The sequence below is a fragment of the Cygnus olor genome, chromosome 6 (genome assembly GCF_009769625.2).
Source record: "Cygnus olor isolate bCygOlo1 chromosome 6, bCygOlo1.pri.v2, whole genome shotgun sequence".
Taxonomy (NCBI): Eukaryota; Metazoa; Chordata; class Aves; order Anseriformes; family Anatidae; genus Cygnus; species Cygnus olor.
Window position 1 is genome coordinate 22,775,164 of NC_049174.1, and position 27,545 is coordinate 22,802,708.

At 36.4% G+C, this 27,545-nt stretch overlaps 1 protein-coding gene across 10 annotated transcripts in view; it reads right to left on the reverse strand.

Moving 5' to 3' along the window:
* Nucleotides 1–27,545, reverse strand: part of SLC4A10 (solute carrier family 4 member 10) — a 157,443-nt gene that overhangs the window by 102,611 nt on the left and 27,287 nt on the right. For 5 of the 10 annotated variants that reach the window (XR_005820987.1, XM_040561251.1, XM_040561258.1 and 2 more), the window contains exon 1: nucleotides 18,787–19,083. The exons of 2 other annotated variants lie outside the window; for them this stretch is intronic. Coding sequence is in view for 6 of the 8 variants with exons in the window: in XM_040561251.1 (XP_040417185.1) it covers nucleotides 18,787–18,867 (81 nt within the window). In the remaining 2 variants the exon portion in view is untranslated. Of the gene's footprint in view, nucleotides 1–18,786; nucleotides 19,085–27,545 lie in introns of those variants that run through there. 3 more of the 10 variants (XM_040561250.1, XM_040561256.1, XM_040561254.1) reach the window with 3 other exon arrangements.

Genomic DNA, 27,545 nt, shown 5'->3' on the forward strand with positions numbered 1-27,545 from the left:
ACAGTCACACAAAATTGATTTAATGCACAATGTGTATGCCCACAGTTTAGATGCTACAATTCTTTTCTCCCTCCAATATTACTGTTTAATTGCTTATATTACGTATAATCACATTTAACAATCTGTTGAAGTGGAAAGGACAGTGAATCTAATCTTTCTGATGAAATATAATTGCTTTTTCCATTCTACTTTCCCCCCTATTCACCTATCAAGAATGACCCATCAAAACACATTTATAATTTAATAAGGTCTACAGAATTATTTTTTAAAGTCTCTCTTTAATTGTACTGTTGTTTTATACATTTGTGTGTGTGTGTTTTTTTTTTTTTTCGTATTTTTTGGTGGAGGATTTCTGCAGCAATTTACTAGTTAACATAAAGCACATATTTGGTCAGCTTAATCCCCATAGTTCAACCTATGCAACACAGTAGAAAGCAATCAGTTTTATTTTTCATTCCAGATTTGCATCTTCCCCAGGGCTGCATGTCATATGCATAAGAGCATTTTTCTCTTTTTCCCTCTTCTTTTCTCTCTTTTTATAGCAAAAGCCACGAACTGTTTAGAGTATGACTCAATAAAGAAATACCATCTTCTGCAACACTGCTAAAAATTGCACTGATCAGCACTGGCTCCAAAGAACTGGTTTGCTCTTTACCTGAGACTGAGCACACTTCTAATATAATAATGCTATTCCTGAAACATATAAACATAGATAATCATTTCAGACATTAAATCCAAGTACATACTACTGTTATGAAGCAAACCAGACTAAACACAAGCAGAAAACACACATACGATTCAAACAAAGCAGTCTTGTAAAGTAAAGTAAATGCTCACAAGTAAATGCTCACATTGCTCACATGTAATTCCTGGGGCTATATACATTGAAGCACCCTGTGCTGGATAAGTACTATTATGCACAGTCGAGCCAACTATGTGCTGATGCATAAATTAATGCATAATCACTGAAGTATTTCCTTATTATTTAATAAGTAATGTTCTTCCTTAGAACAAGCATTTTAGGGAGAAGTAATGCATTTGTTGCATTTGCAAGGCAAATATGTTGCTTTGCTACATCTATTCTTCATATGCCTGTGCAACTGAAGACGAGATTTCTATTTAAAGAGAAAAATAGAGAAAACAATCACCAAGGTAAAATAGTGACCTGCTTTGTTGCAGTGGGACCTAGATGCACCACTTTCTCTGCACTCTCCATCAGAAAAGCATTCTGTTGTTCTAGTGGCTGCAGCAATAAAACAGGAGGGAAAAAAAAAAAAAAAGGAGTTCCCACTCAACCTGTTAGAGCACTGGATATACTAAGGAAGCAAGGAACGGTTGAATTCTTTCTGGACTCTGGTACCTGCTTTGAGCACTGGCATTTAATTGCAATTGTACTTGCCATGTTTTGTATGCCTTGGAGTAAAATTATCAGTTATGTTTTAAATTACGCTGACAGCCTTACAAAACCTGAACAAGGCACTTACAGTACCATGTTCCTCTGAACATTTTCAGTCTTGCTAATATTCCTGTAACTTTTCCCCTTCCTTCCTTCCTATCATATCATATCTGCTGGGTTTGTAAACTAATCTTCATTCAAATGCTAGTCTCAGCAAGACCTCTGAATAAATGAAAGGCAGCATTCCTTGCTGCTTGTGAAGGGATATAGAAGTTGGGTCACATTTGTATGACTGAGATTTTATTCCCTTTGCTTTTTATTTTCCTTTTGCTACACTGTCAAAATACTTAAAAGTAATCAAGGCAAGGAACAGCACAGATTTCAAGCTCAGGCACGGTTATTTTCTCCTCCACGGTTATTATTTGAATGTCTTATGTCATCCTAATGCAGTCCCATTAGCAGAAATCCTCTTTTCTCACTTCATAGCAATGGCTATGTCAACTACGACAAAGAAGTCCAACAGCATGAAGATAGATGTGAAGACTTATCCAAGGCCTAAATGAGATTTACTTTTAGCTTGTCTGGGCTCCCTCTTGGCTTGAAGCGAGGTGAGGATAGATCCAGGATAACAGTATTATTTAGATGTAGTTAGAAGTTAAATGTGCTAAGTTTAGCCCACTATGCAATAAGGTATTAGCTCCTGGATAGCAAATGGAAAAAAAAGTAAATCATGTTTATTGCTGGATTCTTAATCAGCAGTAAGATATACTGGGTTTTAAGCTGGATACACTTCCCATCTCAAGGGACCTGCTTTCAGCCTCAGAAAACAGATGTGTCTCCAGACCTTTTCCCAAAGAAACAGGGTCAGAGAGAAGAATCATAGAAGTCAGTCTTCTTGCAGCAGCTACTCATGTGGAAGTAGCAAGTGCAAAGAAGAAAGGAGGTCATGACCAACTTATGAGGATTGTTTCAACAGCAGCTACAACACTGACGAGAGAAAGGACTTTTTTCACTTCTTTTACAACCACAAAAGTGTTCTAGTCTGGAATCTATATCTTCTATATACAAATGTATGCCAACCATAATTCAAAATATCCTTTTTTTTTTTTTTTATAAGCCAGCCTTATCAATAATAAATTGCCTCCCTTTCTCAAAAACATTGGTATAATGCTTAGTGGTTCTTCTGTTTCTCGGTCCTACCCACAATATTTTGGTTGTATGCAGTAAACAAACATTCTCTACAACCACAGTACAATCCTTATTAATCAAGGCAGCAGGGAGGATATTCCAGGACAGAGATATTCTAAACTCAGATTAACTCCATAAAACGTTTGGCACCTAACTGAAATCGCCTAAATCAGAGATGGTATCACCCTCAACTCTTCTAATAGTCAATGCAAAACGACCACCACTCCCACAGGATAAGCAACATCTTAGGTGGCTCGACCATCACTGAAGATAGGCTGAAAATGATCAAGATTGAGGACTGTTTAATTGGGAATATCTGGAGACAGTAAACCAGATGGACTGTTAGATTGACTGTCATAATTCCTACACAGCCAAACTCATTTCTAACCTTCCTAACAAGTTAGCCAACACTGGTATCATTGTTGCTCTACTAGTATTGGAGGTAGCCTGAATGAATCAAATCTAATCCAAGCTTTAAAAATACTATGGCCCTTCTCTCATCCATTACCAGGAAAAAACTTAGAATACCAGAAAAAAGAAAAAAAAAAAAGAATACTTAGGAAAAAATAAAAAATAAAAAAAAAACAGTGCAGAAGCAATGAAAGGGAAAAGGAAAAAAAAAAGCCAGAAAAGAAATGTGGGATAATGAAATTGATAATGTGCTCTGAGAAGTAATGCAGCAAATAAATAGATTTCAGATACCAACTTTTAAGTTAATTTGAAGTTACTTGCGCATCACTTCTAAATACAAGGGCTCTGCCTGGAAAAGCAAGGGAATGAAATACATCACTGGAAAGAGAATTTTCCTATCAAAGACTCAAAATACACTGTAACAGTGGACTAAAAATGAGGGATTTGTACAGTTTAAAAGTCTAGACAGCAAAAGTGCACATGATATACTTTCAGGAATTTGAAATGTGCTGCCAAAGGTAAGTATGAATTTTAATCAGTAGTTCAACTGGTCTTCCTGCCTCTCAGAGATCTAAGAATTTGACTCATACAAATTGCTTGTCTGCTGTAATACAGAAGTTTTAAACATCATCGCTTCCATGACCTTGCTATTCTGGATTAGTCAAGATATTCGACAATAAACAAGCTAAAAGTTAGAAACAACCAATATGACTTTAATAGTGAGCTTTACATCAAAATTATAGAACATAACTTGTTCCGTAAAAGGCCCAAGAAATACTATAAGGTATAAAGTAGGCTCTGAGATGGCCATTAATACTCAGATTTGAGATCTTCTTTATGAAAGGAATTTTATTGTTAGAAAACAGCTTTGTCATTTTCATTGTCAATTTTCTCACAAAGCCATTAAATCAATAGATCCGTATGCACCCACTAACAGCAAGGCAGGACACAGTAATCTCAATCAGAGCTTAGAAGGACACGAGCAAACCTTTAACTATTGCCTATTTTAGGAGTTTGGGAGTCTTTCTGGTGGATATAGCTATGATATTTGAAATAGGAAGACTGTCAGGATTGCATTCCTGCTGTGGTAGGGAAACTTTTCCAAAGCAAAAATTTTTTTCAACCCTTCTAAGAGGCATAGTATTTACCTGCTTGTTTACATATTTGCTAGATTACTAATATCACATTATATTTAACCTTTCAAACAACTCCTTGACCTAGATGTCTCCAGCATTCAGTATTTTGAGAATACAACAGAAATGACTAAATATTAAGTTTTACTGGCTCAACAAAAGTAATGAAATTTTTGAATTACATATGATTATTTGTATTTCATGATACTGCTCTAAAATAAAAACAATTACAAACACGATGATGAAAAAGAATACCCAGCAGATGCTCTTCATACCCTTCCTTGCCAAGACAACACCATCTTCTTTTTATTAAAGAATGGATTTATTTATTTTTATGTGGTGAACACACACAAAAAAAATCTTTATCATTTAAACTTTATGCTGCAAGCTACTCAGACCACTCTTTCATTTAATACAAGTTTGTACCAAGCTTAGTACAACAGGTCCCTTTCTTGGCATGATTTCAATGCAGATACTAAACAAGTAATAATAATCACCCAATCTGTATTTGGTCTTATAAGTATCCTTGCTTGCAACTGCAACTTTTTTTTTAATTAGTGTTGTTATTAAATATGTATGTGTTCACATGTGGAGAAAGAAGAACAGCATCTGTGGGCTCCATAGACATACATGTTGCAAATATACATATGATGTGACAGTGATTTGAAATAAATTACTTATAACTATTTCAACAGTCATATAACTCAAAAGACAAGTTATAGTTTTTAGGTATATAAGCAATAAATAGTGTAAGGGTTAAGACTACATAGCAACCTATGCATAGTAAGATGCACACACACACCTGCCCAGTTATTAATGGGTTATACTTACTTCTACAGACTACAGAAGTTTTGAGGAAGAGTTTCAATGAAGACAGGGTATAGTCAAAGAAAATGCACAAATGAATACAAGAGAAATAGACAATTAAGAAATCAAAGGCCAGCAGAGCAAACACAAAATTCAAATTTGTGACAGAATCTCTCTCCTGGAGGGAAAGGATGGAAGCTGTAAAGCATTTAAAATAAAGACTCTAAGTTTGTATTTGAGAAGATGAGTAAACAGACTTCAAAAAGCAAGTGATGTAGGCAGAGGAATAAGCTAAGATGATATTAACACCACTAATCAAGTGAAGCAAAACTGAAAGTATTGAAGTCAGACAGAAAGATGAGATCATAACAGTCATGGTGTTGAGATGAGCAGGCCTTCAATGTGATTTATGGCTACAAGGACAAATAGGAACTGTCAGACCTCAGAGCTGCAAAGAGCAAGAAAAGTGCATCAGGAAAGAAAAGAAAATCCAGGAATTGGTTCTGACATTATATTCAGATGACCGCTGAAGACCAAGAAAATTTTCTGAGATAGGTAGAATTTAACCAGAGTGGTGGAAGACCACTAAAAAATACAGCAGTGATGTCTCCATAAAGATTATGTTTATGGCTACATTATCCAAAGTTAAGATGTGGAGGAAGATGAAAAGGCTGAGGATGGATTCCTGAGAGATCTAAACACACAGATACATACACAAAAAGGAGGAGAGGGAGAGGAAGACCTACCTAACTAGGAATTGGTCTGAAAAGAGAATCAACAAGAACAAAATGACAAATGCCTAAGAACAACAAAATTTAGTGAAGAGTACAGCACATAAACCGAGAGAGATGACAGATGGAGTGGAGCAGAATAAAGGACTAGCCTGGAAATCTTCCAGGAAGAAGTCAAGTGGAACATTAGTAAGATAAATTTCAGTGCAAAAGACAAACCAGAAGTGAGCAGTTCTAGAAAGGCAGCAGAAGACAAGAAATGAAGACAGTTGTACAAAGCATACCTTAGTATAGGGTAAAGGGGGGTGAAAGAGACCCAGAGATAGGAAATTAATATGGGGAAAAGAAACTACTGAAGTTTAGGGTTGTTTTGTTTGTTGGTGTCTTTACAATGGAGAGATTTGGGCATATTTCTTGTGTAAGGAAAGGAATTGAAGATGAGAGAGACAATTTAAAAAGAACTGCACAAGGTGGATATGGACAGGTCATGGGAACAGGTTTAAAGACTAGAAAAAAAAAAAAGTCTGTTTCAGATGAGGAAGCAGCAGCTTGAATTTTGTCCTTGATTGATTAGTCTTTAAAAGTTCACATGGAAACAAGGGGAAACAGATAAACTAAATGGAGGCCTACAAAATTAGTAAAAAATACAAAACATGGAAAACTGCAGGCAAAGATACTCGTGTCATAACAAAAATCCTAGAAGAACAGAAATCCCTACGAAGCACAGAAAGTCATGAGAATTGAAAGATTTTCACCAGAGATACTCAGCAGTATCTCTGCAGCATGGCAGATGGCATTAGGAACTGAGAAAGTGCATACTGGGAGTCAGCCAGGACCACGAATTTTAAGAAGGGTTTGGAAGTGTATGAGAAGAACAAAGAAAATAGAAACTACAGGGAACTGATATGCTGACAGAGGAAGGCAAAGCATAGAGTAATAAAGGAAACAAGAGCAGAAAAGTAGTCATCAAGGCTGACAAAAAAGTTTTTACAAAGTTCCACTTCTGGAGTGAGGGAATAAAAATGTTGAGAAAGTTAAAACAGTTATCACAGAAAAGGAACTCGGAGAACACAGCGCTTAGAAGAGACCAGGTCAGGTGTGTAGCTGATTAGGCACGTGGGATACAATTCAAATGAGAAACAGCCCCAGGGCAGCTACCGAGTTGGACAGTCATCCACATGGAAACCAAAGTGCGACAAATTATGAATTCAAGAAAAGAAAGTTGCAAGTCAAAGGCAGAGAGATGGGGAACAGGTAGAGTTGTGTGCATGGCAAATGGTAGCAACGTTACAGAGGCAGACAGAAACAAATACCTATGTTCAGAAAGAGAGAGAGCGTGCTAGGTGCCAACTTCTTTGACCCAAATTCAAAGCAAGTATTACCGGAGGGAGCAGTCTTCATAAACACCATGGATGAGCCAGACTTAACAGACAACGAGGGAACAGAGTTCTGTGGGCTGGAGGGAACAGCAGGAGGCAAAAAGACAATCTCCAGGTTCTTTGAGACTGGTAACATTCCAGAAACATCAAAAAATAAAATGAAGAGCAAGTAATGAAGGCAACAGGGAGTTCTGCATTTGGAAGAAAAAAAAAAAAAGTATGTGATAGGAATGCTATACAGAGGAGGCTGAACTAGAGGGAGATGTAACTTAAAGCAAGAAAGACAAGGCAGAGAAGTGTAACCTGCACGTGGAACATACGAACAGGAGAAGCATCTGACAGAACAGAGATAAACAAGCACCAATAAAGCAATCAAAAATAACAAGAGAAAAGAAACTGGGCCATCCTGATTGTTACTCTCATATTTTCTAAAACCTGTTATCTGAAGCTATTACATATACTTTCTACATATTCTACACATTAGCTGTTTTAACAAATTACATGGTGACTAAAAATGCTAATTAATAAGGGTGATCTACTGTAACATAGCTATACCAGGAAAAGTTTACATCCCGTAGCTTATATTGCATACCAAGTCCATATAAACAGTACTGGAGGCATTTTATACCGATACTCCATAACTGTATTAGAAATTCATTGCCAACATATGCTAATAAATCTTTTGCAATGTAGAACTGGACTAATCTGAGCCCTATTCTCCTAGGAATTTTAATCGCACTTATGGATCATTTGCCAGAATAGCATTCTGATTGCTTAATTCTTCTTCTCATGATACAGTACACAAGGGAGTAAAAAACATCCCTGGTTAAGTGTTCTTCTGCATCCTTGGACATACAGATGTCTGGGTTCTTGGAGAGGAAGTGTTTGTGGATTTTATCTTTTTATTTATTTTGAAGGAGCTTGTTTTGTTATTTTAAGCCTGCTCATTCTTTCCCATGCTAAATACCACAGCTGATATATCTGATACTTATCTTTACCAGTAATTATTTTCAAGCAAAATATTTCAGAAGGCAAAGGACTGCGAACAGAACTAGGCTAGCTCATGTTTTATGTTTCACTTTAAACCAGACCTCTCTCAGCAAGTTACACAGGGACTTAAGTCGCCAGATAAGGGTGCAGTCAGGTCTGCTATATATGGGGGCCACAGATGCCAGCTAACATGTTAAAACTTCAGGAACTGATCTGTCTAAGAGGAAAAAAAATGAATTAATTGAAATTCATTCCTTCCCTGTCACTGTGATACGCTAACTTACGCTAGTAATGCATACGTAAAAAGCAATGAGCATAAACACTTGGAAAAGAATTAAGGGTTATGTGTAATAATTTTATTTTCTTTGCAACGTTTATGTTCTAGTGTGATTACATCTACAGTTTCAAATTGATTCCTGATCTAAATGTACCAGAACTCAGCCCAAGGAAGAAGGTTTGTAAACTGTAAGGTTTTCTATTTACATTAGGGTTCAACCACAAAATCCTCCTCCACAGTGGTGGAATTCTCAGCAGACTGGATCATGGCAAATAAAGATGTTACTCCACAAAAAGAAAGGTGAAATCCCATATACATTTGCACCTTGCACAACTCCAGTTTAGTCAATGGGAACCCAGCAGTATAGGAGCTAGATAAGATTCCAGATTGTTTTTATTTTAAACTATAGCATTGCTATAGACTGAAACAGAACACTTGAAAAAGTGTGCATCATAAGAGCTTTCCTCTGCTTAGAAACAAAATGATATATTTTAAACTGGGACAGAACATAGAAAAGTCAACAGAGACTAGAAGCAGTAATAAGAAGTCAGCAGAACAAAACTGAAATCTCACTTGAACCTTTGTCCACCTATCAAAACAAAATGGCCCACAGTTTTTTTTAAGGCCAGTAAAGACTGAAACTACCTCACCCACTACAGTTTACATCCAAACTGAAGTGTTTCTGACAGACGGACAAAAGAGGAGAGAACCAGAATAAACAGACGTCCCTACTTCTGCCTTTAGCAGTGGATCTGACTTTCACAGGGCACTCAGTGAGCCTGCCTATTCCTCCAAACCTCACAGGCACTAAAGCATCCAGTCTCAATGTAACTAGCACTCTGTCTATGCCATTTTCCTATTCATCTGCTAAACAATAAAAATGGGAAAAAAAGAAAAAAGTAGCAACTGATATACTTAATGATTAAGTAAAAGATAAGGAACATTTCCTTTTCAATAGCATAGAGATCAAGTCAATAAATCCTGTGCATAGTTCCTGTAATAGACATTATTGTTATTCACTTGAAAATTTAATTCATGATCATTCTCATTCTTCTTCATTTTTCATCACCCTGAATCACAGAAGTAATGCACATGCCAAAGAATAATAAAAGATTACCAAAGGCGTGATGACTTTTTCAATCTGACCATAAAAAAAAAAAAAAAACGGAAATTCTGACATTATTAACTTTTATTGATCTTTCTTGTATTTTAAACCCTTTCTTAATGTTCCTGCTTCCTCAGTTATTCCTTTTGCTGTTACGCCGCACGACATTTCTGTGGAGATCCAGCCAGCCTAGAACTGCTGTTAAATTTGGATACCTTTCCAACACAAGTACTCCCAAGATATCTTAGCCAACAAAGCCCAGTTTATATTCCAAGTTCTACAAGTAAGACACTGAATTTGGTGTGTAACATCCTTACTTGGAATCGCCTCTGTACCTTTGAAGTGGAAGACCACACGTATGATATCAACTTTTGCAAAGATTTCGAAACAGTATTTGTCAACAATCACCCAGTAAGCCTGCTGCTGCTAATGGGCAGATTCAAAGAAACTATTATAAAGAATAAAATTACAGGGCATGTGAGTAACTGTGATATAATGGAAAAAGAATTGATCCTGTGGTATCACAAATCTCCTTTAATTCCTTGAAGGAGAAAAGACTAGGTGATACAGGTTGGACTAGGTGATCTTGGAGGTCTCTTTCAACCTAAATGATTTTGTGATTCTGTGATGAACTCTGTAAATAAAAGAAATTGGTTCACAAAGTCTACTCTGATAGTCAAAAGGTTTTCTGTAAATAAAAGAAATTGGTTCACAAAGTCTACTCTGATAGTCAAAAGGTTTTCAGCAAGAGTCCTCCAAGGAGTCAACTACAAGAACATAAGCAGCAATAGGATATGAGGAAAAGTCTTTGCAGGAGTTAAGAACTGATAAACTGTAGAAAACAGAAGCCATAAGGAAATCGTCATTTCTTCTGGCAGAGGGAGGTCACCAATGCAGAAGTCATCGCTTGAATTCTGGTGAGATTTGCACTCATACATATGGTATCTTACACATGTATAGATGATTTTGGATTAGCAGCAAGGCGACAAAGTTCACTAATGAGGGATAATTTCCTAAGATCCATAAAGAATTCATAAAGTTAAACTTGAATATGAAGATCTACAGAAGGCCCTTAGCACACAAAATGTGTTAAGGATGATATACTGTTGTTGGAGCTCAGTGGGAATCATAAACTGATGCACCAGAGGGAAAAACAATCTCAGTTTCACATACATAGTGAAATTTTCTGAGCACCACCACATAGCAGCAGGGTCTTGTAGTTTTGGTAAAAAATTCCATGAACATATCATATCGAAATTCAGTAGGAAAAAAAGGCAAATAGAATACTACAAATTAGAAATACATAGGGAACAAAATAAGGATATCATTATCCCCTCTATATACATCTAAAGTTTACTTACATCTTGAATACCAAGTTTATTTGGTTCCTATTTGCCAAAAAGGATATAGTTGAAATGGAGAAGATTCAGATGTAGAAAATAAGAATACCTAGTGTATGAAGGAGCTGTATTAGAAGTCTATAAAAACATGATAGGTATTCAGAGGCTGAATAGAAAAATTCCTGTTCAATGTCTTTGCCAACATAGCACCAAGGATGGCAGTATTAAATGAAGACAATTGGAGCCATATTCAAAACAAAGAAAAACACACAGTTCTTCACATAGCATGGTGGTCCAGTGCGTAGAATTCCAGTGGATACTAGAAGCTTTGTTGAGTTCAAGAAATGTGCAGACCAGTTCAGTGAAGAGAAATCTATCAAAGGTACCAAATCCAAGAACACCATTTCTGGAACAGAAAGTCCTGGAGCTATGAACTGTCATTGTGCAATTGCCCCACTATTACAGGCTTACCTAGGCTTTTGACCACTGTCACAGTGATGAGATGCTGAGCTATGCAGACTTTTGGTCTGGCCCAGCACAACCGTTTTTATGTCCTTATGCTCCAGGGAAAGACATGGCAACTGAGGTAGCTAAAGGAGATCTGCCGTCCCCTGCTGAGAGTAAGAGGCCCTCTGACAAGAGACTAATAAGTTATAAATATGCATCAGATCAAACTGATCAGAATTGCACTAGGAACCTGATGAAGCAAAGAAAACCCTGCCTTCATTAACACAGATAATCTTCCAAAAGGAGGGTTACTGAGCATTGGGTGCTTCTTGTCTTGGAAATGATGAAATTGCCTGCTGTTTTATGAAAAGAGCAGTGTTGTTCCACTGATGTGCTACATCAGTGTACATCACTATGTGTAACCCAAATAGGTAAACTGCAAACCAAGAGGGCAACAGATTTGGCAATGAACACGACAGGAAGGCAGGAACATCCATTATGGGGTTAGCATCAGCTCCAGGGCTTAGCCAATTTATTTTACAGGATCACTGCTGCCCAGCTTTCTATATAAGCGTGTGCCAGAAGTGTCCGAAGCCAAAGAGCCTGAATGTCTTTGCTATGACAGAATAAAAAGCACTTCACCCTAGGAAATTTTGCACTATCCACAGTAGCAGATAAAGGTGCTATTCTGCAGGTTTCTATATTAAATTAGAGATCTACAGGTATGTACAGTGTAGTCAAGTAAAGACAGTAAAATTAAAAGGAAGCTAAACTAGAAATTGATAACGATATTTTTATGGACATAAAAGGAGGCCCATGAGGGAAATAAAGTCTAAGCGATTACCAGGGAAATTTGTTTATAGCTGATGATACAGACATTGCTAAAAATGTAAATTTAATCTCTGTCTCAGCAATTGCAAAGGACACTAAAAAGGAAACAATTTAACACTTCTTATTGGTTGAAGCAGTCAAGAAAAGGACAGAGCGTGTCCCAGATCTGTGCTGAGGTTGCTGCTACTGTAGATGTTCAGGACACAAGGCAGTGCTTGTAACTACTTTTGACAGCACAGATTACATCTTTCAGTGACATCCACAGCAAATATGCATCTTTGCATTAGAAGTTAGATGGCTGAGAAATCTCAGCACATCTGCACCCTACAAAACAGAAAACCACTCAGGAAAGAGGAGGAGGAGACCAGAAGGCAGACTGGGCAATAACTGAGCCCAGTGAGTCACTGCAAGACACTCACTACCAGTAATGAGAAATTCCCTTACGACTACGTGCAGAAGGACTGGAGACAGTACACTGAGATCTAGCAGAGGGAACAAACCTTCTGAATGTAATAAGGCAATCAGTTACTGGAGAAAGTGGTCATCACTTCCTTCCTGAACAAAACAAGAATGCCAAGACAGATTTGGGTTTTCATACACTTCACATTTCATACAATAGGTAAACTTTACTGGCAATGTCTAGTCTCTTCCATTAAATCCTGTGACCTGGTTGTCTAAGTCATATATTTTGGCATGTATTAGCACAACTACCACAACTGATATTCTGAAGATAAAATCACAGTTACCAGACACTGAGCTTCATCCTCAAGAGTAACCACCGAGTCAGGCCTATACTTGCCATGTAGAATCTAAGCATGCAGCAATTATCTTCAGCAGAATATACAGTGCAATAAGAAATCACTATATTATATCACTGATATTGTTACAGAACTATTCATTTGTATTTTCTTCATGCATTAGATTTTTCTAATGATCCCATAAACACACACACACACCCCTATGAAATCTAAAATTTTATGTTCACCAAATATTTTCCTGGAATAGGACTAGAAAAGTTAGAAGAAAAATAGGAAAACATTTTGCTGCTCAAATGCAAGGACAAGGTACTTCTCTGCTGTTTCACTTGCAGGATTCAGACAAGTAAAAAAAACTGACACTGCTTTTGCTCGAAAATTTTAATCACAGGATTGGGGCATAAAACCAATACTGCTTTCGTTAAAATAGTTTTAATTGCATTAAATGTGGATGCAAACCACATGGGTATGATTTCTTGCATGTATTTTAATGAATGTGTGTATGCTTGCATAAAAACTTTAATAAAGAGAATTCAGACAAGTAAACTCGTTATGTTATCAGGAGAGAATCCTGAATCACTGATGGCTCCTATATACATTATTTTATTTAGGCAGCTGAGGGGAGAGAAGGGAAGCTATTAAAGAGGAGTGAAGTTTTACAATTCTTCAACTCTCTCTCATGTAACTTAATGCTGTTTTACATTTTCATCCAATGCACTCAGCTGAATATTTTGCACCAGCTAATGTTTGCTGCATCAGTTGAGAACATTTGAAAGCTCTGTCAGTGTTCTGAGGTTCCAACAGAAATCATTTTTGGCAAGTTGACTAAAGACACAGCTTATGAATCCCTGAAGTTCATGTTCCCCATGGTTCACCATTTTTTTTATTAGTTATATCATAACAGATGATATCTTTTTATTCAGTTCCATTAAGATTTACTTAGCTTCAACAAATTAAAATTCAACCTTTCCCTTTAGAATTAATTCTCTGTTCATTTCAGTTGGCATTTGGGGACTCAGATTCCGTACATCAGAAATTCTAAAACAGCAGGTTTCATCACTAACACAATTACTATGACTCAAATAAAGCTGTTTTCCAAGCTTTTCTTCTCCATAAGATTACTAAAAAATATTACTATTTATAATTTTCAGTTCTTTCAGCCCTCATTGTTCAAGGATTCCTGGCCAAAGTTTCCTACATTTGATGGACTAGTTCACAGACCATCCAAATTTCCTTCCCAGATAATATGAACCTTCCCCTCTACTCATCCTGGTCAAGACACATCTGAACTGCTCTGTCTAGTTCTGGGCTCCCATCTTACATGGAAGACACGGACATACTGGAGTGAGCTCAGTACAGGGCCAGGAAGGTGATTAAGTGATTGGACCTTCTGTCAAGCAAGGAGAGGCTGAAATATCTGGGACTGTGCAGCCTGAAGAAGAAAAAGCTTAGACAGGACTATAGCGTACAAATAACTGATTGTAGGGGAGAGTAGGGAGGGCTTAACCAGACTCTTCTCATTAATGCCCAGTGACAGCATAAGGGGAAACGGGAACTAACTGAAATATGAGAAATTCCACTTAAACACATACGAAAAAAATGTTATGAGTGGTCAAACACTGGAACAGGCTACCCAGAGCAGTTGCAGAGTCTCCATTCTTGGAAATACTCAAAATCTGACCAGACACGGTGCTAGGCAATGTGGTCTAGCTGTCCCTGCTCTGAGCAAGCGGTAGACTCCAGTCACCTGGGCTCCAGGGGCTTGGATAACCTCCAAATGTCCCTTCCAACCTCAACAATTCTGTGATTCTGCAATCATTTTTATTCTTACCAACCTTCCCCTTGATAAAATGCAAAAATTATATTTTTTCCCTCATTTAATGTACTTAGATTGCTAGTACCTGAGTCTAAAATGATAAATAGTTCAATAAAGACTGCCACCAACACCAAGACCCTGATTCAGAGACAAGCCATTCCAGTGATCAAGACAAAGTAGCAAGCCAGCCTAAATTTTTATTTTCTGTTTAGTTTTGGGGTAGCCATTTTATTTCTTTGGTACAGAGCTCCCTTAGTAAAATGAGAATAATAGCATTTCTTCACCTTACCATCACTCACAATCCTGTAATAATGGTATGTACATTTTAAAACCAATTCAACAAAGTGATGGTCTCCCTTTGAGGGTCACACTGAAATCAGTAAGGTGCAATGGAAAGTATTATGGAGCTTATTCTGTAGTTTGTATTGATTTTTTACTAATTAATCTATCAGAAATTACCAGAATTATGGATCAGCTTCTACTTAAACTTAGCTTAGTTTTATCATGAGGGAAAGGACAATGATAACAGTAGTGAAACAGCACTCATGTTAATGTTTGTAGACTTGTTGTTTGTTTTTATTATTATTATTATTATTAAACTTCTATTGATAAACTAAGTAAAGCAAAATAAGCATGGTCTCGCAAGGAAACAAGAAACAGGATGAACAACTCCTATCACCATTACTAGAGCAGGGAAAGGGTATGAGACAGACAGACCATTGCTTCATCTCCCAAATGCCATTCTAGGTAATGCATAACCACTCGCTTTTACTGCATTAATCTGCTAACTTTCCCTGCTACTCCCTCTTAGGAGGTTCCACCTCTACAGGAATTGGTTGGGGACTAACTATGACTCTACTCTAAACTGAACACATTACGGGGGCGTTATTGCTGTGATGTGTTCACAGCAAGTTTCCACATTTTCATATGACCCAGCAAAACTCCTTCAAATAGTCTTCCCTCAAAATGATCACACGGTGATACTTTTGGAGTACAAACTGATAGAGTCATTGAGCTATGTATTTTGTGACCCTGCAGGTAGCTATTGCATACTTATTTTATGCTACATTCTGTTTAGGGCTTTCTGACATGTTTACACTAAGCCTACCCCAATTCGGGTCATTAGGCCCAGTGATGGGGTATATGAATTAAAGTATTAAATGAGAAGAATCTGACTAGAGAATAGGATCATCTCCCAGGAGGGAGACTGATGTAGGACAAAAGGAACTGAATTCTCACTCTGAAAGTACTATTTGCTTCTAGTGTTCTTTTGCCATTTGTGAAAGCTTGGCCACAATCTCTCATTCACCCTAGTGTTATCATGTCCTTAAAAACTGGCACTATTGGGCATAAAAAGAGTCAGTAGTGTGGAATTAAAATGGCAATCAGAAGTAGGCAAAAGCATGGCCATACACAACTGAGTATGTGCATGTGTGCAAGTATTCATGTTTAGAATTGGTAAATGACACCAATACTGGGCTTCTCATGCAACCTGCTAGTTAACGCAGTTCCTAAAACTTCCATACAGAGCTTTGATCCTTCATAAGATCTGCATCATCAAGTTCTGAAAATATGAATGTTTAAAGACAGGGAAACACACTATACTCACAAATGTGTATTCATAATTCATGGTCAAGGGAAAGGTGTTCTTTAGTTAGTGAGATCCTTTTTAACACAGCATTCCACAAAGTGCACTTTCAAACACAGGTGCAATCAACTTGGTCTGAGGAGGGGAAGTAAAGTTTTAAAGAATGCACTAAAAAAACCTTTGTATTAAGTGATACCATTTACACTGCCATTGGATAATGGAGAGCTAAACAAGCAAAACAGTTTCTATAGTTTTAAGTTTTCAGATCACTTCTGTCTGATTCCCTTTCCTCATGTGTGTCTCTACCTTGCTGCAACTCCTCCTCTTACAAGAACTTTAACTCCTTCATAGATTCCTTAGGAGTAATATTCTGTTGTCCCCCTCAAATGAAGAAGCACCTAATGGGAGTATGCCCTTTGAGTGAAATAACATACTCAAACTCACTTAAAACAGTTGGTCACACTGGTATTTCAAAATGAAATGACCTAAACACAGACTTCCTCAAGCTAACATTATTTGCCAATTTATTTTGCTCTGTAGATAATTTCCATACTACGCATGCCACAATGCATGTCTACTGCATTATTTTGGGATTACCATCAATGTCACATTTCGAAAACTGAATACAATTTGCAGAATTAATATAAATGATAAAACAGAATCCAGGATAAGTACATGGCATACTGTTATAGCTTCCACTTACGCAAAATTTCAGGAAGATCTAATTATTTTTAATGAGCAAAGGAAACTCCAGGAAGAACTTCAAAACACAGGTAAGTCAAGATTTTAAATTATACTTGAATAAGAAAACCAAAGAAGCTGGGGGGAGGGTTGGTCCTTTTAAAAAGGCCTCAAATACCCCGCAAAGCAGCAAAATACCATGAAACCAATACTTTCAGGAATTTCATTCCAATGCCAAGAAACAGAATGTACTCATTGTGACTAATGCATTAAAACACTGAAAATAAATTCTAACAGATTAAAAAGATCTTGTAACAAGTGAAAGGTATACTGAAATCATTCCAAACCTAATCAAGCTTCAGAGTAGGGAAGTCTTTTCCCATTATTATTAAGAATGTAAGCTGGATAAGTAGACTGGGAAACTATAAATTATGAGCAGTACAAGTAATAAAACATTTTTTAGAAATATGTTTTTAATTAAAAATGAGAAGACAGCCATTTTTACTGAAACTATTTGCTGTACATTCTCAAGTTTGGTCTTCTGTGGTCTCCCACACATATTCATCTCCAATAAAATGTTATTAAACTGCGATGAAACTGGAATGCAGTTCTAAATGCAAAATCAAATCCATGTTTTTACATGTTTACATTTTTAGGTGAAAATATGAAAATGTTTTCAAACCTTGATCACTTAATCCTGAGCTTTGGGGTCAGGAAGTACCACTCACCCCTACCAATCTGCAGGCCAGTTACATGTGCAAACTGTTGTTTCACAAGAATAAAGCAAGCAACAGAAATATTGCACATTACTTTCAGGCTTTAGCTGAGCTTTTAAAACACATGGCCAAATACGTTGCCATGGAAATGTTCTGCAAATACATCTAGAATTTCTTAAGATGGAGCTGAACATCGTTTTTGAAAATAAACTTCTACAAATTCTATGAAATATAATTGCTGTATGCTGTATTCAAGGGCAATAAAATAGGAACTCTTCAGTGACTATTATCTACCATTTATAACACGTAATGTGATAACAGTATAACTAATACCATTCTGTCCTTCATACCTGAAATTAGGCCACTATCTTTCTATGTAAAATACCCATATACTTGTTTTCTTTTATGTTCTCGGACTTTTCTATCAGTCACAATACATTAGCAGATCCCAAAGTACCAGCCTTGCAATAAAGTTGGCAACAATTATAAACAAAAAGGATCAGTAAAAATGAATTTGGTTTTAAACAACATACTAAATATTTAAGTTATTAATCTTCCATTTTACAACCCATTAGTATTAGTATGCATCACTGAACATAATAATTAAAAAGGGGAGAGTTATCTTGCCAAACTTTAAGCGTTATGTTCAGTGAGCTATTTTTAAATCTGATTTGAAATGAAGGGGAAAAAAAAACTACTACTGCAAAATGAAGTAAGATCTGTGCCTGCAGAATAACTCAGCTCTGTTACACAATATGATATGTTCTTTTAAATAACCTGCCACTGTAGGTAAAGAGTTGCCCTACACTGTGCTTCATATGACAAATAAACACATTCACACAATAGCATTGTGTTGCCATGTAAAGACAAAGCAAAATAAAACTGCAATACAGCCTTGCCATTTTACTTTACAGCAAAGGCATAACCTGCTACCATGACTTAGTTAAAAGAAATCATATTCACAATAAAAACGGGTTGAAAATATATATGGAATAACCTTACGTTGTTCAAATAACAATTCACAACACATTAGATTTCCAAGATATACATTTCTCTACTTATGTAAACAGTCTACCCTATAAATCCTGTAGCAAATCCAACATGAAGCAATTACACAGACAAAGAGATTGTAAATGACCTAAAACTGTAAAACAAACCCTTGTCTTAGAAATATTAGTAAACTATGAGGTCATACCTGATGACTTAACGACTGTAATGTCTCACCGGTTCCAAGCTGCATGACCTTTCTATTTCCAGAGACCCCCAAAAATTGCATTTCCTGTCTCACAAAAGTGCATCACAGACCCATCTATCTTTCAAAATCTTCTGGGCTAGTGAAGAAAGCATTAACAGCCATTCTGTCCATCAGTAAATGCTGGAGTCATTACCCTCAAGATATCAGATCTTAAATATAGTTTCCTCCGTGCAGTTACAGACATCCAGTAGTCAAGGAGGCTGACACAGCTATATCACTGATGCTGCTAATGCCATCTGAAAACAGTAAGCTTACTGCTTAAAGCAATCCTGCATCATCCAAACAGAACAAGCCACATCCTTCAACTCCTCACTTGCGTTTTTTTTTTGTTGTTGTTGTTTTTTTATAAAACCTAGAGCTGCCATTATAGATTTTGTTTTCATCTGTGGTCAGCTAAAGGAGAAATTAGATATTATGCAACCAGCTTTGCATTAACAAAAGAAAAGCAGCAGATGAAATGACATATCGAGGTTATCAAATTTTGCTTGCATGACCGCTCCTCAACAAGCAATATCACCATTCAGAAGCAGCATCACAATCTGATCCAAAGGAAAATTACCAGAAAGAAATTACAAACAATTTACAGGCAGCAGGGCATTTGAATATCTGTGTGGTACTGAAACAGCTATTTTGCGCAGCCTTACAAATCTGAGTCTCTAAAATTGAAAACATTGCTTGCCTAAGTATTTTGGTGTTTATTTTCAAGAAATTGCATGATCACTGCATTGTTTCCATTACTCCCTGCTAGCAGCCAGAAAACAGCATGCCTTGAAAATGTGCCAGTATTATGACAGCAAAAATGTGTTTTGATATCAAACAAAGCAATCATGCATGGTTTTTTTTCTGATACTAGAGACCTTTCAAGCTAACAAATGCACAGTATCCTCCTTAGTAATTTTTAAACACTTAGGACTACACAGTAATAACCAGACTTTTTATTCAAATAAGTATTTGATGCAATTATAAAGCAAAATAGATTACTACTTAAAATTATTACTTATATTTATTTTTGCTATCATTCTAGCAACAAACTTAAGCAAACAAAAAAATTCCCAACACAGAATTAAAAAGAAACATTGCGACCAAAAAACTGGAAAAGTTTTCATGTCATAACTCTTCTGAATTCTTGACCCACTGAAAAATTACTAGCACTGACACAGTGAGAAAGTGCTCTAGCGACAGTCAGTCCATAACATTAAACACACAAGAACATTACCTCAACACATACTAAAATATATTCCTAGTGGTTGAGTTTTGCAGACAAATAAAACTTGGGAAAAAAGAAAGAAATCATCCCTAATTGAACTATATTGGCTCAAATAGCTTGCATGTTTTCAAATTAATTTTGATGTCCTTCTTTACTTTGAAATACAAGCAGAAGCTGAAACTAGGAGCAAATGATTTTAAATTAATTCACCCAGATCATATTCTGTTAGTTTAACATTATTATTATACACTTGTAGTAATTGCTCTTTTGAGCAACTTGCAGTTAATCAAGTTTGGCTTACAGTCATTCACATTATGACACTGATAATAGCAAACTGGTCTCATCCATGAATACCACGTATTTTCCTTTAGAGAGAGAAATTGTTTCTATAAATTTTTAATTGTTTCACTTTATACATCATGCTACTGCCACAACGTAAGGACTCTTCACCTACAGGGAAGGGAACTCACTTAGTCACACATTCCTAGAGGGTCTCCACTGACATGTGCTTAGGTAGAGAAAATTCCTGGCTAACGTAGCCATCTTCAGTAACAGATGCTAGTTAGCAAAGCCCTGGGAGGCTTTAAGTGCACAAGGGAACCAAATCAGGCCAGACTTGACACTGCTTTTTATATTCTCCAAGAGAGTTAACCTAGAGGCCTAACAACCTGATGCTACCATTATAATGCTGATGATAGTGGCAGTCAGGGCGCTGCTTCAAACACTGTCAATGTTCTTGAAAGCTGACGCTTCCAAAGTTCTTCCAGAATAATTCATGAATTCACTTACTACCAAAAAAAATTACTAAATTATGAGCACTGGATATAAATACATATGCAAGGAGACAAAAAGTCCTTCAGAAAATAGACTGGAGTGATTCAGCAATAAAAGAAGAGGAAAATTGCTTTCCCTGATCAGTGTGGAATAGGAATATCTCCCAAGATAATATTTTCATTTCAAAAGATAATTTAAAATAAATGACGATACATCATTACTAAGTATTAACGTATTTATTCCTATGCAAATACTCAGTTCAAGGCTATATTCAAATCCGTATCTGCTTACACCTACATAGGGGAGTACAACCACAGGAGTACAGTCCATGCACTGCTGAAAACCTCTTCTAAGACCCAACATGCCACGCAGCCAGAATACAGAGGCAAGCAACGTGATATGAAAAAAGCAAATGACCAAATAAAAAAATTGGAAGTTGCCAACTCACCTCTCATAAATACTATGTAGGCTCTCTCTATGCCCATCTATTACATGATGATCTCCCTTCAAAGAGTGAAAACACACAAAGCTAGGAGCTACGATCGCCGATGTCAGAAACATAATTTAGAGTTTCTATTCACAAGGAGTAAAAAATCTCTCTGCAGTTGGAGATGTGAAGAACTCATGAGGCAATAAGGGACAATATAGAAGAATATTTCCCTGAGTTAGGTTAAAATCTCAGTACAAATTATAAATGCACTTAGAAGCATAGAGAATTTCTTTGTGCATATTATCTCAGCTGCAGAAGCTTTTCCCATAAGATATTCTATATCTTAATTCATGGCAATATAATTACCATTTTGCGAAAGCGAAAATTTTAACATTTCTTTAGCAATGGGTATAGACAGATGTAAATACAATAATGTTTTTTCAGTTATTTGAGAAATGTTAAAACAAAAAGCTGATAATCCATTCCCTTTAGAGAATCAACAGGTATCACTTTATAGCATACAGAAGCATTACTCACGATATACAGTTTGATTTTATTTCATTTTTCTTCAGAAGAAAAGAGCAAGAATTTTAAAAAAGGCAAATTCAGAGTTCCTATGGATTATGCAAGGTGAAATAATGGTCACTTTGAATCTATCACAAATCAGCTTTATGTCAGAGACCTGACAGAAGCAGACAGCAAGTAGACAGCAGAAGCTCCATCACTCAACTTTTGAAATTAAATTTAAGTCAGATTTGCTAGTACTAACGATCATGACAGAGAACATTTGAGATCAATTAAAAGTATCGCAGATTGTAAAAGTAAGGTGAAATGATGTAGTGCCGTACCAAACAAGCTGGAGAAAAATACTAACACATATTCCTCAGCAACATTTTGAAGAAATAACTTTACTATGTGTATATATTAGTGGCTACAACATAAGCAATATGAATGATGCCAAAACTCACAGTTTGGGTTTGTTCAAAAACTCTCTGATGACAGTATTAGGAAGCACTGCTACTGTAAGAGAAATGGAACATCAATGGGAAGACTTGGATTACTTTTAGGACCACAAGAATAAAACTGAGGTAAAATTTAATAATGCAAAATGCAATGATGTGAACTTAAGCTCACTGAGTTTCTGCTAGAAATTGAGAGCTCGGGAGCTGAAAACCACAGTGAGAGAACTGTGGGGGCAAAAGCTGATCACAGAGTAATTGTGAGCTACCAATGTGATATCCCTATGGAAAAGGAAATGAAATCTTAAAATTACCGGAGAAGATATTTCTCATATACAGATATCAATATTAATGCAATAATATGAAGCTTATTAAAAGCATATTGTTCATGATTCTGATCATCTATGCTTAAAAAAATTAATTCAAACTACAAGAGATAAAGACTTCCACAAAGGTCAAGGAAATTTGAAGAAGAAACTGAAAGGGTTTGTCTTGCTTAGCTTAACAAAGACTAACAGGGAGGTCTATGTAACTGTGACAATGCCAGTGACAAGGAAAAGCATAAGTATTCAGTAAAAGAACTATTGTGGAACAAGCACAAATATATAAAATTTGTAATGCTGTTAGTTTGGGTTTTGTTTTTTCTACCTATCAGAAATTGAAGGTCTGCAAGAGCAAGAAATCAAACTTAAAGACCAAGACTATGCCTTTCTTTCCTATATATTTGCAGGAAAGATCATGAAAACGCAGGGGTGAAGAAAAAAAGCTGAAATTTAATGAACAGCGGATTAGTAATAACAGCACTACTGAGAAAATTCAAGGAGACTAAACTTACTGGAAATAGATTTAGAACCCTGAACCAAATTAAAATAAATAAATCAAAATTTAAAAATTAAATAAACACAAATGACTCAACAACAGCTGGCTTCTGTACTGAAGACACCAAGGTTTCTTCTTGATACACTGAATGGTATTAGCAATATAAATAATTTCTCTTAACCAAAATAATTCATCAGATCTTAAGTTTCAGCTGATCGCTTACATCAACACAGATTCAAAAATATCTTTGTACTTGAGTGGAATAAGCTCAAAAGTAATTAACGATAGCCTATTCCTCTTTAATCCTAATGAAAGGACTGCTTCTATTACCTTCCTTTAGTCTACATATTTCTCTCTTACTTAATTCTCCCATTAAATTACTGGGGATGGGGGGTGTTGTAAAATGTAAATACCCTTCTCTAGGCAAGAAATCCATTTAGAAAATATAAGTTTAAATGTATTAACTCAGTGAAATCTTGTGATAATTTATGGATATGCTTGCTCTGTTCTCTTAAATGAAATACTGTTCAAAGACTCTCCTTTTGTGATTATTTCAACAGGCATTACATAAATCTAATCAGCTCATCTGCGGATAACCATGACTGTGCTTAAGGGAAACTTGAAGCATTTATAAAACAAAATAGAAAATGAGAAGAGGCAGACCTGAACCACCGCTGCATAGTCAAAATTTACAAAGCAACTGCTTGGTTCCAACTTTTCCTAACGGTTAATGTAGCAGTATCAAAATCTGACTCTCCAAATATTCCATAATCAATGTTTCTGAATCCTGGCACTAAAATTGAAGCATGTATCTTAAACCACTCTCTGATGATCCAGATCACTGCATTACACGCTGCTGACAAATTAGAATAAATGCAAAACAGACAGTGAAAAAAAAAAGTTTAAAGATTTCTAACCAGTATTTTACCTTCAAAAACATCTTGAAAATCCCTGGCAACCCATTTCCCAAAAGATAATGCAGGAGACCTCCTCTGTCTCAGACTGTTGAGGAACCCAGGGCCTAAAGATGTAGACATATACTAGTAATGCTATACTCGCAGTGTACATAAAAGAGATAGGTGCTTACATTTGTACTTGGAGAAACACAAAAAATAAACACCAACAAAATCTCCCCATTGTTTGCAATTGTATGTTTACTTTCCTAGCAGTATTATAATTTTCTAGACTGTATGATTTAAATATTTGTAAAATCAGATTGATATGATAAATTTTAAACTTGTATCTACAAGGTTATATTTTAAATGACCATGATTTTCTTTTCAGACTTTGAAGAAAGCAAAGGTTTTCACCTTTTTAAGCATCTCAACAGTATTTTAACTTATGCCATAGCCTGTGAAAAATTTTCTCCTTTTATTAAGTGACTAGGACAAGGCTGACTAAGGGCTTAACCTCCAACCACTGGGGAAGCTAGAATTGACCATAAGAAAACATTCTCCTATCCTCAAAAAGCAGATGGTGGAGTTTAGCCTCCATGTTGTACAGGGAAACAGAAATTTATTTTCCTCACAAATGAAAAAATAACAATTCAATCAATAATGCTGGAATCTGATTAACAAAGCAAGTGCTACCAGCCCTTCCACAAAAGGAACAGGACAGATGATGATGCTCTGCATATCTCCCAAATATTAAGCAATACCGAAGGTGCAGCCTAGTTATATTGCACAACTCGTACCTTTCTTTCAATTTCAACCCTTTTCATCTCTCCCTTGTCCCTGAAGACGAAGAAAAACTTCTTCCTCTTAAGAAAAAAATATCAGTTCACTAATTCTAGCTTCTTAAGCGCCTCAGAAGAGATCTGACTTTTCTAAATATTTTGCATTAAAAAGTTCTCTTTCAAGGAAAAGAAATGTTAAATTTTGACATATAATTACCATTATCCTCTCTGCTGGCAGAAAATGATGGCAAAATGCCAACTTGCTTGTCTGCTATAGATAAGACATTTCCAAGCTTCCATCCTTCCCTTTAAAGAAAACAGAAGGGGAAGACCAGCCAGGAGAAAGCCTACCCTGTCAGCTGATCCTGTAAGAAATAAAATTAATATTCTCCTAGCAGAAATCATTTTCTTCTGAGCCTGAGGTAAATGATATGCCTTACCATATGTTATGATGGTCCTTTCAAGAATGACAAATTTGATGAATTTTTCCTGGATGGTCTTTCTCTCGATTCAATCTCTTCTCATCACCTCCAGCTTCTGCTGCAGGCAAACTCTCAAGGGGCATAAATCAGCATAGCATCACCAAATTATATAACTTCTACCCACTGGGGATTTAGCCCCTTCCACTTCAGACTCAGCACAAAAAAAAAAAAAAAAAGGTGCATTCTTCAATAACCTTTTTGATCTGTGTAGAATTACCCTGACATATTGCTGAGCCTCGACACCGATACACTCATGAGCAGAAAACCCAGCCATTTTTCTTAAAGGAAGACCTCTAAAAAGACTATATCCAATCACAACATACACAGAACCAGCTCTAACTCAGTAAAAGTGGTTCAATTCAACAAGTGAAAAAAGCCAAAAAAGACAGATTTGTACAAGCTTCTTCAGAGTATATAAAAATACTGGCATACTGTTACTTTGACTACAGACTCAGCTGTGCACTTCTCCTTAGTTTACCTATACATCTAAGCATTAGGAATGTCTGAATATTATTTGTCATAACAAAATGGCGCACACAGAGAGCAAACGGGCTAAGATTAACTGCACCAGCTCTGTCCTGCCATCCGTCTCTGGGAGGAGACAGAGAAAAGCTATTCAAGCAGCACATGCCTAACTAAAAGCTAAACTTCCTATTTATGACTGTGAGAGCAGGCATCCACAGCCTAGACAGGCACTGGGTTAGGGACAGTCCCCCTTTTGTTGATGTAGGAAGAAGACGGGAGAAAGAGAAGTCCCCCAAACTCGGAGTAGGCCCCAAAGGGTGCTGACATTAGGACACTGGATTGAATTACGAAATTAGAGAAACAAACTAAATAGGCTACAGAAACTAGACAAATTTATAGATACTTATGGATAAAAGGGAAGAAGATCATCATTTCCTACAACAATTCAAAATGCTTTAAAACCGTAATTGCCCACACATTGTTTTAATATTTAAAACACAATTTACACCCAGTAATGCAAGGACAAGAATAAAAACATTAAGATACCAAGAAAGAAGAATATCTAATGGTTGCTTCAAAGATAGAAAACTAGGACAAAATGCCTGTTGGAAGATACAGAGTCTCCCATAGGACCTTCAAAAGTCAGACACTGCCTGCTTTTAAAGTTAAACTGCCTTTCAGCTAACTACTTAGTACATGACACTTGTTAAAGAAACAAAGCGGAAAGGCCAGAGAAAGGTAAAAGAAAAGCAAAATGCAGAAAACATAATACTTAGAGACACATTCAAGTCATGGGGACTTCCTTGTTTTTGAAGGGGGGTTGGCCATTTCATATATGCTTGTGTTACAATGGTAAGCAACAACAAGAAAAAAAAATTAGTTGATTCTTGTGACTAGTATTCAAAAGAAATGAACACACAGTTATATTAAACACTGTTTCCTGCTTTAAGAAAAGAGAATACTGCAAACGCCAGAGTGAAATTATAATACCTGGAGTGCAATAGCAGATCTTGAACAGCACCCGTTGTGAAGACTCTTTACCCTTAAATAAAAATATTAACTATGGCACTGTGTAACTGTTAAAACTTTGTTTAGCCAAAGGTGCAAGGACTTTTTTCCATGATCCTCCATAGCCATTCTTTCCTGGGTACATACATGCTATATACACACACAAGGAACGTATACCATTACTAATCCTAAAATATTCCATGACTTAGGGCTGCCTAACGGATTTCTTGTGCATTGCACAGAAAACATAGCTATTGGTTGACAGTGTAAAACCTAAATGATCAGACCTATAATTGCTAAAATTTACCCATGATAATGAACCTCCTGCTTTGTCCTGAAAGAAAAATTCAGCAGCAATCAACTTTGCCTTTCCTTTTTCCTCTGCCTCAGAGAGGCAGAAGGAAAGAGTTGTGTGAACAGCTTCCTAGAGAATAATGATGGCTGATAGGAGGTTCCTGAATTAGACGATAACTTTCCTACTTTCATCTCCCTCCAGTGATCATCAGTGGGACCGTCATATGTCCTCCACCTTCCCACTTTCTTAAAGACTTACTGTTTTCTAAGTCAGTGAGAAAAAAGCACAGACAAGTTCTGAAAGAAATCCAAGGCTGCGTGGTATGAGATGACAGTCTGCTTCTGCAAGTGAGTATTTATTATACTACCTGATAATCTCCCCTACTCAAAACCCTTTTTAAACCTGCCAGTTATTTTACAGCTGTGAGCCAGGTTCCATAAAAAATTCAGACAAAAGGGTAACTATGAAGCAAGGGCATTCTCACAAGACAGTTGTCCAGCACCCTCATCGTACAGCAGAGGGCACATGGCTTTAATCTGTGCTTTATCCAATGTTTCAAAAGACATCATCTTAGGTATTTATATT